Raw genomic sequence first — 13,559 nt, 5'->3', positions numbered from 1 at the left:
GTTACAACCCTTGTAAAGACCTTTGATCTTTGGTGTTGCATTGATTTACATTAGTGGAGAGTTGATATGAAGAGCAAGCTTATGGGGTTTTATATTGCTTATCATGATTTGAGTGAAACACTTTGCCCTTTAATGTGTGATTTCTTTGCGAGTGATATTCATGGTAGAGGATTTGAAGTGGAAGCTTTGGTTTGCATATACCTATCTGGGTTGAGTAAGTTGTATTGATATTGGTTATTTCACTCACTACACTTAAGAATGTTGTGTAAGGTTTGGTTAATTTTATTTTGAAAAATGTTTAATTCTCTTAGGTTTGGTGACTGTCTCTTGATTGCTTTGAGGCTAATTTATGGAAGGTCTATTGTTTTTCTTGATGTCTTTTATTTTTGTTTTGCTCGAGGACTAGCAAAAGTTAATACACACACCTAAATGTTCTCTCAGAGGATGAGAAACATATATACTTATATTGCCTAACTCACTATAGAGTTCAAGTTAGCCATAGACCCAGAGGGTAGGTGGCGTAGCTTGAAGTTCAATGACGAAGTTTGAAAGATCTTTAGCCCAGAGATGATTAGCTATACTCGAGTGCAGAAGTGGAACTGCCCTGCTCCAAGCAATTAGTCCCTAATTTGGGAAGATCCAAATGTATGGTTGCTTCAATCAGAAATGGTTGTTTCAATCCGAGTTGCACAATAAGGTGCAGTCTGGAGATGGATCTTAAGCAACTAGCATGGTTAAAACCATGACTAGAGTTGCTTTTGACATTATGATTTAGTGGCTCATTTCATGCATGCATATCACACGAATGATTCACATTGGCGCTTTGAGATAGCAAGCAAATTGAGACATTCATGTCCTAGTAGCATGGAGTGCATGCATCGCACATGTCCTGGGCACAGAGAATGCATCCAGACGTGTGCATTACTTGGTACAGCAAAGAATACACGTATATTATCTAATATGTCGCCTTAGAAAAAGAACTAAGATGAGACCTTATGATGGAGAAAGTCAGTTTTGGAGTAATTCATGGATATATTTCCACGACTCCAAGTAGCTTGCAGATTACCGCCGAATGTGAGTTGTCTCAAGTGGGCGCTGAGAGGGCATCTATACCAAGAGACTCAGGCCATGGCGTTGCCATAGTAACTGGACTAAGATTCGTATGACGTATTAGTGTTTTTTTCTTCATACAAAGTGACATGCTCATATTTGAAGTTTGAAAATACGTCACATCATACATGTTGGAGACTAGAGTTATACAACTGTACGTGCTTTAGCTGACCAAAATAGTGGGAGTAATGAATGAATCCCTTCTTCAGTACTATGTGTGAGCCACTGGAGTTTCGAATCCAATATTTGTACCCTTTAGATTAAAGACTATGTCAAAAAGAGGATACTTTACGACTTGTTACTTAATCATACTTATCTACAACGGTCAGCAATTCTTACCGTCTAAGGGGTGCGTCTGGAAAAGTGGTTAAGTCTAATTAGACTAACATGAGTGCTTAGGGAAGATAGTTTGTCATTACATCACGTTTAATGTAGCTCATTAGCTGGCCAGCGTTCACATAAAAAAACGAGAACATGAGTACTTATAACGCTTGTTGGTGTAGACATCGAAATTTCGGTGAAATAAATATTGACCAATAGTTACAATTTCGACCCTCACGTGTCACATAAATTTTACACGTAACGTGTGACTAAATGAAAAATCAAAATAAATCGGAAAAGTCATCAAATAGGACACATGTCAACACCTGGCAGAAACGATTTATTTCATCTGCATATTATATTCAAAATTAGGCTTTGGAAAATTCTATAAATAGAAGCCATTACATTCATTTGAGGGAGGAATTTGATATGACACCAAAACCTTGAAGCTTTGAAATTCTAAAGCTCTCAAGCAAATTCCGAAGGATCGAGAAAACTCTCTTCGTTCTTCGCCAAATCCGCCTTCAAGCCCAAGCCCCAACGGCCCCTTGAAGAAAGTGTTCATCGTTCATCAACTGTTCATCCTCAAGGATCAAGCCCCAACGGCCCCTTTGGATCGACAACATCAACGAATCCGTTCATCAACTGTTCATCAAGATCAAGCCCCAACCCCCAATGGCCCATTGAAGATCCGCCCATCCGCTGTTCATCAAGCTCAAGCCCCGACGGCCCCTTGAAGAACTTCCACCAATTCAAGATTAAGCCCCGACGGCCCTTGAAGAAAGTGTTCATCGCTCATCATTCGTTCATCCCAAGATCAAGCCCCAACGGCCCTTTGGATCAACAACGTCGACAAATCCACACATCTAACCGTCCTTCAAGATCAAGCCCAAAAAGCCCCTTGAAGATCCATTCATCACTGTTCTTCAAGATCAAGCCCAAAAGCCCTTGAAGATCTGTTCATCACTGTTCTTCAAGGTCTCCCTCAAAATAAATCGGAAAAGTCATCAAATATGACACATGTCAACACCTGGCAGAAACGATTTATTTCATCTGCATATTATATTCAAAATTAGGCTTTGGAAAATTCTATAAATATAAACCATTTCATTCATTTGAGGGAGGAATTTGATATGACACCAAAACCTTGAAGCTTTGAAATTCTAAAGCTCTCAAGCAAATTCCAAAGGATCGAGAAAACTCTCTTCATTCTTCGCCAAATCTGCATTCAAGCCCAAGCCCTAACAACCCCTTGAAGAAAGTGTTCATCGTTCATCAACTGTTCATCCTCAATGATCAAGCCCCAACGGCCCCTTTAGATCGACAACATCAACGAATCCGTTCATCAACTGTTCATCCTCAAGGATCAAGCCCCAATGGCCCATTGAAGATCCGCCCATCCGCTGTTCATCAAGCTCAAGCCCCGACGACCCCTTAAAGAACTTCCACCAATTCAAGATTAAGCCCCGACGGCCCTTGAAGAAAGTGTTCATCGTTCATCATCTGTTCATCCCAAGATCAAGCCCCAACGGCCCTTTGGATCAACAACGTCGACAAATCTACACATCCAACCGTCCTTCAAGATCAAGCCCAAAAAGCCCCTTGAAGATCCGTTCATCACTGTTCTTCAAGATCAAGCCCAAAAGCCCTTGAAGATCTGTTCATCACTATTCTTCAAGGTCAAGCCCAAAAAGCCCCTTGAAGATCCGTTCATCACTGTTCTTCAAGGTCAAGCCCAAAAACCCTTGAAGATCCGTTCATCACCGTCATTCAAGATCAAGCCTCAACGGCCCTTAAAGAAACTTTCAACCATTCATCCAAGATCAAGCCTCGACAGCCCTTGGATCAATCACACCTCCACAAAATCAACACCTTATGGGGATTGAATCAGAGGATCAAATTTGAGAGAGATTGTAACCCAAAATCATCAAATACAAATATTATTTTGTGCACATTGTTCTTGTCTCTTTTGTTTCAAGAATTTTTCGTGTTTACAAATTTGGCACGCCCAGTGGGATATTCTCTGCCTCTCATCTCTATCTTCAAATCCACAAGAAACACACATGGCATCAAGGAAGGCTCAAACTGTTCCCACAACCAACGCGAAGAACAAGAGCATCCTCGCCGCAGGCGGTGTCATTTCGGGCATCATAACTCGAAGCAAGGCAAGAGCTCTTTTTGCTTCCTCTTCCACCCTTGCATCAACCCTGCCAAAAGAACAAGAGCACCCAAGGCACGAGCTTGTGATCACCTTAGCCTCACTAACGGCACCAAGGGGGGTAAGCCCAAGGAAATACTCCGAATCCAGGCTCTCCGATACCGATTCAAGCGGCAGTTTAGCCATGCAAGTTATGACCACTGGAGCAACTTCAATCGATGAGCAGCGGGCTCGGATGAATGAAGCGATTGCAAGGCTAACCCGAACTGTGGAAGAAAAAGACTTGCAAATTGCAACACTCATCAACCGACTGGAGGCACAGGACGGCGAGAAACCTAACCCGAAGATTGATCATCTGAAGAAGGAAGACGACGAAGAAGATGAGCCTATAGTGGAGAAAGTTGAAGAAAAGCTAAAGCTAGACCAGACAACAGCGCTCATGGGATCTCTCTCCATCAAGCAGTTACAGGAGATGATCGCCATCAAGCAGTTACAGGAAGATCGAGGCCTTAAAGATGCCGAGGGGTTATCAACCACCGAAGTTTATGCAATTTGACGGAAAAGGAAACCCGAAGCAACATGTCACACATTTTGTCGAAACCTGCAACAATGAAGGGACAGAAAGAGATTACCTCGCCAAGCAGTTTGTACGCTCGTTAAAAGGAAATGCCTTTGAGTGGTACACGGACCTGGAGCCCGAGTCCATCAATAGCTGGGAACAGTTGGAAAGGGAATTCCTCAACCGCTTCTACAGTACCCGCCGCACTGTGAGCATGCTAGAGCTGACGAGCACAAAGCAATTGAAGGAAGAACCAGTCATGGACTACATCAACCGATGGTGTAATCTAAGCCTCGACTGTAAGGACAGGCTCTCTGAGATTTCTTCATTCGAGATGTGCATCCAGGGCATGTAATGGGGTTTACAAGACATCCTTCAAGGTATCAAACCACGAACTTTTGAAGAATTAGCCACCTGTGCCCACGACATGGAACTGAGCATCGCCTACCATGGAAAGAATGAGCCAATCACCGATTTCAAAAGGGATAAGGTGTTTACTTCAAGAGCAGAGAATCATGGGAAAAAGCCCGCTAAGGAAGCTTTTACCACCAATACCACCCCTATCAAAACCTCGTCCGCACCCGTCAAAATCTCCTTCAATAACAAAGCAAATGAGATAAAAAGAAGTGAGCCTTCCCACACCCAAGATAGGTACAAAAACACCTTGAAGGAACTGGAGCAGAAGGTATACCATTTTCCAGACTTCGACATGGACGCAATGTTAGACGACTTGCTGGAGAAAAAGGTGATTGAGTTGTTTGAATGCAAACGCCGCGAAGAGATGAATCGCATCAATGATCCCAAGTACTAGTGGTGGGTTCGGTTCCGTTCGGTTCGGTTTTTTGTCAAATTCAGAAACCGAACCGAAATTACTGTTCGGTTCGGTTCGGTTCGATTTTTTATCGGTTTGCATTCGGTTCGGTTTGTATTCGGTTTGGTTTTTTCCGGTTCGATTTTTTTTTTTTTAAATAGCAAACAAATTTTCTAAGAACACAAAGCTTGCAGCCATTCTAAAAAGCCAATGATATCAAATCTGGAAGGCCAACGATACAAAATCTGGAAGGCCAATCATCCTTATTGGTTTAAAAGTTAAAAAATTATGATTTAATCTTATGTGATCATTTTTCAAAGCCAATGATACAAAAATGCAGTAAGAACAAGAAAGAACAGACCTATGAGGTCCTCCCCGACATTAACTTGTTTTGGATCTCTGTATTTCTTCCTTACAGCATTTACTCGCTGAAATCATCAAAAGCCGTTCTTTCTCTCTCTCTCTCTAAAAAGCTTAAATCGTTTTGTAGTCATGAAGTTGAAGCCTTTATATTCAACAAAAAACCCAAATCCAGAAAGAAAGAAAAAAACCCAGAAATCCATCAGTCTTTTAATTTTTTATCATTTGGGTAGTTTTGAAATCGAACCAAAACCATGAAAGAGTCGGAGAAAAGCTTGGATCCTCATCTCAGCTGTGAAATCCATCATAATCGATTTCTTCTTCGCCTCGCCGAGGATCCCGTCGATACAAATTAGTACCGTAGGGCTCCTCCTCCATCCCAAAAATTGAAACAAATCCACCCAGAAACTAAAACAAATCCACATGCAAGGATAATAAAAAATAAAAGGACAATCAAAATAATCACAGAGAAGTGAGAGTGTGAGACTAACCTTTGCTGTCGAGACTCGAAACGACAAGAAGAAGTTGCGGCAAGATGAGAGACTTCCAATTCGAAATGGGCGAGTGATTTGGAAGAAGAGAGGAAGGAGAGAGAGAGACTGACGAAGCAGAGACTAGAGATGAAGAAAGCAGCGGAGGGGAGAGAGAAATAGAGTGTTTGAGAAAACCTAGAGGTGAAAACTGAAATGGGAGTGACGGCGGCTAGGGTTCAAACTTTAAAGGGTTTTGTTCATTTCTCAAGAAAATTAAAAAAAATTTCCAACATCCTGGAGCCGAGGGTTCGAACCCATACGCTCTTAGCTTGAAATGTTTCACTGAAACCAACTTGGCAACATATTCGGTTTTGTTGTAATTGTATGACTAAAATATTTATAAGAAAAAAAGAATTAATATATATATATATATATATATATATATATATATCAGTTCGGTTCGGTTTCCGAACCTCAAAAACCAAAATCGAAATCGAACTGACCAGATTCGGTTCGGTTCGGTTTGACAGTTTCGGTTCGGTTTTTTTCGGCCTCGGTCCGGTTCGGTTTTCGGTTTTTTTCGGTTTTCGATTTTTTGAACCCACCCCTACCAAGTACTGCAAGTACCATCATATCGTGGGTCATCATGTGGGCAAGTGTTTCATCCTAAAAGAACTCATCATGAAGTTGGCACAACAAGGGCGGATTAAGCTCGACCTAGAAGACATAGCTGCAACGCACACCACTACGATCGTGTTCGGATCCTTTGATCCTGTGCTTCTTCAAGAAATGCCTGACCATGCTCGGCAATACTCAAACCACACTGCACCTTCTGCACCACCGTCACTGGGGGCAAGCAACCAAGATGCACATACTGATGATGATAAAGGATGGACATTGGTGACCTATAAGAGGACGAGGAAACCGAGATCGCAAGCTATAAAGCCAAAGGGGGAACAATGGGGAAAGCACCGTCGCCGCAGCAATATGAAGCCTAAAAGAAACATAAAAGTTGCTAAGCCAATATATGTTGGGGAACCTTTGGAGCAAAAGCCACGCATTCCCGTCCCCTTGTACGAGTACTTCCCGGAGTACTTATTCTAACAGTGCACTATCGCTGCATGTCACATGGTCGAAGTAGAAATGGAAGAACCCTCAAAAGGCAGAGTTGTCGCCACTGAGGGAGAAAAGACTCTTACACCTGAAGAAGGCCTGCTAACACACTTTAGCATCCAGGAAGCGCTACGGTTGCCAAAGAAGATGCGAAAAGCACTGGCAGCGGTCTTGGCAAGTCCCAACGACCACGAAGTGCAAGAAAGCAAGAACGCAGGCTCGAAGCTTTGGCCATATGAAGATGCCGGGTGCTATGCCACCCAGGACGCGATCAACTTCATGGATGAAGACTTACTGCTGGGGTTAAAGCCTTATAACCGTCATCTCCTTGTCTCAGGATACGTAAGGGAGCACAAAGTCAACCGCCTGCTCGTGGATGGTGGATCAGCCATAAACATCATGTCAAAGTCAACAATGACCACAATCGGCAACAACCAAAGAGAGTAGGACGCCCTCAAATGGACCAAACACACCCGTCTTCCGATACATCCCGATGTCGAGAAGAAAGAATGGTCAATCTCCGTTTGAAACTGGAGCAAGCAAAGCCGATACACAATGACATAGGGATAATGTAAAGGTGCTCAAGACGAATGCAATTTTACCTCTGACACAGCTAGGCAACGCTAAGGCTGCAAGGCTACCACAAGGCTTCATAAAAGCTCTACCAAAGGGGGTGGAACCAAGCTTTCTCCCAACCAAGAAGACCGAAGAAGGTTTTGATCCAAACGCCTACAAACTCATGTCGAAAGCTGGGTACGACTTCGTTCCTTCTTCGAATCCTGGAAAGAAGGTTTCAAACACCCTCAACGATAAAGAACGTGACCTCACTGAAACTCAAAAGAAGTTGAAGGAGCATGGTTACGGAGTTGACAGCAACAAAGCTGGACTTGGCTTCACACACACCAAATTCACCCGTGAAGATTTCAAGCAAAGCAAAAAATGTTAGCACTCAACATATCAGCGTCAACACTGAACAAGATCAAGAGGAGCCTAAATCCGCCTTTTGGATGTCAGTCTCAATAGGATGAATCACTCAAAGCCCAGAACGTCAGTACTTAATCACATTGGTGGTCAAAACCGAACCTCTGTCTTCAAGAGGCTTAAGATGCCAACATCCCAAAGCTTTGTTTTTGAAAGGTTGTCAAAACCTAAGAAGCAAAGCAACACGGCTAACTCTCCTCCTCATCGGTCAGCTTTGGAAAGACTTGAGGACAGCAAGACGCTTTCTAGAAATAGGGAGACAATGTCAAAAGAAGAAAAGCTCGACAGGCTGACAGAAAAAAGCGATATTCGAAGCTCAATTCCTTTAAGGATGAAGCGCCAAGCAATCTTAGAGGTTGATACAAATGGACCACTGAAAGTAAGAAGGCGTACCATCATCCACATTGGACAATCTTCATGCCAACAATCCCAAGAGGACGACACTGAAAAGGAGGTTCAAGACGTCTTCTACGTCACGATCCAAGAAGGTAAAGAAGAAGAAATCCCCGAAGAAGATGTCACTGCTGCGCCACCGCAACTTGAGGATGAGGGGCAATCCACGGTGGATGATCTCAAGGAGCTCAACTTAGGCATAATAGAAGAGCAGAAACCTATCTTCGTAAGTGCGCTGCTAAGTGCAGACGAGATAGAGGAGTATCACCAACTGCTATAAGAATACAAAGATGTCTTTGCTTGGACCTACAAAGAAATGCCTGGCCTTAACCCTGTCATCGCTGTGCATCATCTTGCAGTTAAGCCTGGAACGCGACCGATAAAGCAATCTCAAATACGCTATCGATCTGAGCTCATTCCACAAATCGAGGCAGAGATTGACAAGCTAATCGAAGCAGGCTTCATTCGAGAGGTACAATACCCCAAGTGGATCTCCAACATCGTCATCCTCCTTAAGAAATCTGGACAAATACGTGTTTTCGTAGACTTCCGGGACCTCAACGACGCTTGCCCAAAGGACGACTTCCCCTTTCCAATCATCGAAATCATGGTGGATGAAACCATTGGCCACGAGGCACTGTCATTCATGGACGGCTCTTCTGGATATAATCAAATTCGCATGGCTTTTGAAGACGAGGAAATAACAGCCTTCCGCACTCCAAAAGGTATTTACTGCTATAAGGTGATGCCCTTTGGTCTGAAGAACGCTGGAGCTACATATCAACGTGCAATGCAGAAAATCTTCAATGACATGGTACACAAAAATGTAGAATGTTACGTAGACGATGTCGTGGTCAAGACAGAGAAAAGATCAGACCACTTGAAAGATTTGCGAATGGTGTTCGAAAGGCTGTGAAAATACAACCTCAAAATGAACCCGTTAAAATGTGCGTTTGGCATCACCTCCAGAAAGTTCCTTGGCTTCATTGTCAAGCACCGTGGTATTGAAGTGGACCAATAAAAAATCAAGGCCATTCAAAGCATGCCTGAGCCAAGAAACCTGCACGAGTTGAAGAGTCTACAAGGACGACAAGCCTTCATCAGACGCTTCATCTCCAACCTGGCAGGACGTTGTCAACCGTTCAGCCGACTCATGAAGAAAGATGTTCCGTTTGTATGGGACGAAGCATGCCATAATGCTTTTGAAAGCATAAAAAAATATTTATCAAGTCCACCTGTCTTGGGGGCGCCTGTGCCTGGGAAACCACTCATATTGTACATCGCCGCTCAGGAAAGTTCAGTTGGAGCACGCTTGGCGAAAGAGAATGAATCTCAGAAAGAAGGAGCACTCTACTACCTCAGCCGAACTCTCACCGGCACCGAGTTGAACTACTTCCCCATAGAAAAGATGTGCCTTGCCTTGGTGTTCGCCATCCAGAAGCTCAGGCATTACATGCATGCTTACACTATCTACTTGGTTGCTAAAGCTGACCCGGTCAAATACATCATGTCCAAACCAGTCTTGACAGGGCGACTCGCTAAATGAGCATTGCTTCTCAATCAATATGAGATCATATATGTCTCAGCTAAAGCCGTCAAAGGGCAAGCGCTAGCAGACTTTCTTGCCGATCACCTAATCCCAGTTGATTGGAAAATCTCAGACGACTTGCCCGACAAGGACGTGTTCTACATCGACATCTTCCCAACATGGACGATGTTCTTCAACGGATCTGCACGAGCGGATGGAGCGGGGGCAGGAGTGGTATTCATGTCACCACAAAGGTAAATACTACCTTATTCCTTCCAACTAAGCGAATTATGCTCCAACAACGCCGCTGAGTACCAAGCACTGATTATCGGGCTCCAAATGGCGATTAACATGGAAATCATAGCCCTCGAGGTATATGGCGACTCCAAGCTAATAATCAATCAACTCTTGACTGAATATAAGGTGAGGAAAGATGATCTTGTCCCATACTTCTGACTGGCAACTCAATTGCTACGAAGGTTTGAGGCTGTAATGCTAGAACATGTGCCAAGAAAAGAAAATCAAATGGCAGACGCTCTTGCCAACCTAGCCTCAAGCATGACATTAGGAGAAGACAAATCCGCAGACGTGCCAGTTTGCCAAAGATGGGTGATCCCTCTTGTCACTGAAATGCTACTGGATGATACAAATGTCATCTCAGTACTTTCAGTCGATGTTGAAGAGTGGAGGCAACCGCAGATCGACTACTTAGAGCATGGAAAACTTCCAAATGATCCTAGACATCGCTCTGAAATATGTCGACGAGCACCTCGCTTCGTCTACTACAAAGAAACACTCTATCGGCACTCTTTCGAAGGCGTACTTCTGATATGCCTAGGTGAGGAAGAAACCAATTAAGCCATGGAACAAGCACACTCAGGCGTATGTGGGGCGCATCAATCTGGACCAAAGCTACATTTCCAGCTCAAGAGAATGGGTTACTTCTGGCCAAGCATACTGAAGGACTGCCTGGAACATGCCAAAAAGTGCCAAGCCTACCAATTCCACGCCAACTTCATACATCAACCACATGAGCCATTACACCCTACAGTTGCTTCATGGCCATTCGATGCATGGGGATTGGACGTCGTAGGACCAATTGCGCCAAAGTCATATGCAGGAGAAGCTTACATCCTGGCTGCAACAGATTACTTCTCCAAATGGGCTGAAGCCGTACCCCTATGGGAAGTAAAGAATGAAACTGTTGTTCGTTTCATCAAGGAACATATCATCCACCGATATGGTGTGCTTCGCTACATTGTCACTGACAACGGAAAACAGTTCTCCAACTGACTTGTGGACGAGCTCTGCGAGAAATACAAGTTCAAGCAGCACAAATCCTCCATGTATCATGCTTCGGCCAACGGTCTTGCAGAAGCATTCAACAAGACATTGTGCAACCTCTTGAAGAAGGTAATCGGCAGAACAAAGAAAGACTGGCATGAAAGAATAGGCGAAGCACTTTGGGCATATAGAACGTCTACCAAGCTACACCTTATTCTCGTATATGGCGTGGAAGCTGTTCTACTGCTCGAAAGTCAAATCCCCTTGCTAAGGATGGCTATACAAGAAGGCTTGACTGACGAAGAGAATGCAAAGTTGCGCCTTCAAGAGCTGGAAGCGCTGGATGAGAAAAAACTCAAAGCCCAACAACACTTGGAGTGTTATCAAGCACGACTCTCCAAGGCCTTCAACAAGAAAGTTCTCCCTCGTTCTTTTCAAATGGGAGATCTCGTCCTTTCATTGCGTAGGCCTATCATCACAACTCACAAGACAAAATGGGATGAACCACACATAATACAAGAAGTCTACACTAATGGCGCCTACTTAATCATGGCGGAAGACGGCTTGAAGATCGGCCCTATCAATGGCAGATTCTTGAAGCACTACTACCCCTACAAGGCAACACCAAAGCTCCTCGCCTGCACGAGCCTAAACTGCATGACACAACGTTCCTTGTCCGCACGAGCATAAAAGGCGACACCAACGCTCCTGGCCCGCAAGAGCATAAACTGTGTACGGCAAAATCATCATCAAAATCATCATCAAAACCGCTAAAAGCAACCCATCACCCATTTGAACTACGTTACAACTTGATCTCTTCTTTGGAAGGGTATGTAGGCAGCTCGACCATTCAATTTCAGTTCAGTCGCACCAAAATAAGGAATAAAGATTTTATTAAAAGTTTGATGCTATTACAATTTCGTTGTGCAAAAAAAAAGAAAAAAAAAGAAAAAAAAAAAGAGAGATACATGTTTTATGTATTTACAAAAAAAAAGAAAAAAAAGAAAAAAAAAGTTTGTACAATATATATATATATATATATATATGTATATATATAAAATCTGCAATTGCTTCGGCCCAGCACGGTTCACAGCATCAACGAGTTCACCAACGTTGGGCCCAACTCCTGTGGCCCATCCTTACTAGACTCCAAGCTGGTCCAAATCCTCTTCCAAAGCTTCCTCGTCTCGAGCTGTCCATCTCTCTCTTCCGACTTCTGTCATCACCATTAATACAAATCAAGAAACTCATTTTTCTAAAGCATAGGCACTTTTGGATCTAACCCATAAGAAGCTCCGCCGTCTCCCCCATGTCTTCAGCCGGGTTCTGGAGCTCCCCTTTCGGTCCGACACTAATGTGCTGGTCCAAGAGAATCCCAATTGCTTACGATTCGTCGTTGGAGCCGGGGCAAGCCACTACGAGTTCAACAGCCTCAACTTGCCACTTGATCCACGGACCCGACCTGAAATGGAGAGAAGCACTCCGGTGAGGAAGCCCTACACATCCACCACCGATCTGCTCACATGGTCCGAGACTCCACTTGTCTTCATCTCCAGTGCTTAGGACCCTCTCTTCCTTCCTAACCTCGGTGCTGATGCATCTATGACACCTGCTGCAGGTCCCTCGTCACCATAGCTATCTCCCTGTGACCCAGGCTTTTCTTCTCTTCTTCTGCCTAACGCCAGCATTTCCTCCCTCACCACCATCGACGCCCAGATCAAAGGTCCAGAATGAACCATGTACGCCGAAAGGTTCTTCAACATTAAGATTCAGATACCCGAGAGGTACCCATTTCAGCCTCCGAGTGTGACATTTACGACGCCAATTTACCACCCGAATATCGACATCGGAGGTCGGATTTGCCTGGACATTCTTAATCTTCCTCCGAATGAGGCACGGCAACCATCATTAAACATTTCAATTTTTCTTACAAGCATTGGGTTGTTATTGAGTGAACCCAATCCAGATGATGGCCTCATGTGTGAAGTGAGTAGGGAATTCAAATACAACATGCAAGCTTTCGACCAGAAAGCTCGATCTATGACTCAGAAATATGCCCAGGCTTCCGCTTCTGAGAGTGTTTGTGACTCTCAATCTCAACCTCAAAGCAACGCAAATCCACTCACGGTGTTGTTGGAGGTTAAAGCTTCAATCCATGAGTCAAAACATGAAGTAGAGGAGTCTGCTGTGAGTAGTCATAAGAAGGTAATTGGGGGTAGCAGGAAGCTGTCGTTGGAGTCTTCAGGCCAAACCTAGAAAATGGATGTTTGCGAGAAAGGAAATGAATTGCCAAAAATGCAACTCTTTGCCTCTGATTTCGGAAACAAGACGGAAGTCAAGGGAACAGAAAAGTTGCTAGAAGATAAGTGCAGTCAGAGTCAGGAGAAGATATGAAGAGAACAGAATTGAAGGAGTCAAATTCAACTGAACTGGACAATGGTACTATCCCAGATCGTTCTACTTCTATG

At 43.8% G+C, this 13,559-nt stretch overlaps 1 protein-coding gene across 1 annotated transcript; it reads left to right on the top strand.

The window, feature by feature from the left end:
* The first annotated feature begins 12,828 nt into the window (after positions 1-12,828).
* LOC103443334 (probable ubiquitin-conjugating enzyme E2 37) lies at positions 12,829-13,347 on the top strand. The gene has a single exon (XM_008382192.1). The coding sequence runs from the start codon at positions 12,829-12,831 to the stop codon at positions 13,345-13,347; it is 519 nt and encodes a 172-aa protein (XP_008380414.1).
* Positions 13,348-13,559: the final 212 nt, after the last annotated feature.

The sequence above is a fragment of the Malus domestica genome, chromosome 14, assembly GCF_042453785.1.
Source record: "Malus domestica chromosome 14, GDT2T_hap1".
In the NCBI taxonomy this organism is placed as follows: Eukaryota; Viridiplantae; Streptophyta; class Magnoliopsida; order Rosales; family Rosaceae; genus Malus; species Malus domestica.
Note: the sequence above shows the minus strand (reverse complement) of the source record. Positions and strands in the feature narration are given on the sequence as shown.

What these genes read in the sequence shown, in the direction of transcription:
- LOC103443334 (XM_008382192.1), top strand. Translation starts at nt 12,829, where the DNA reads ATGTACGCCGAAAGGTTCTTCAACATTAAGATTCAGATACCCGAGAGG.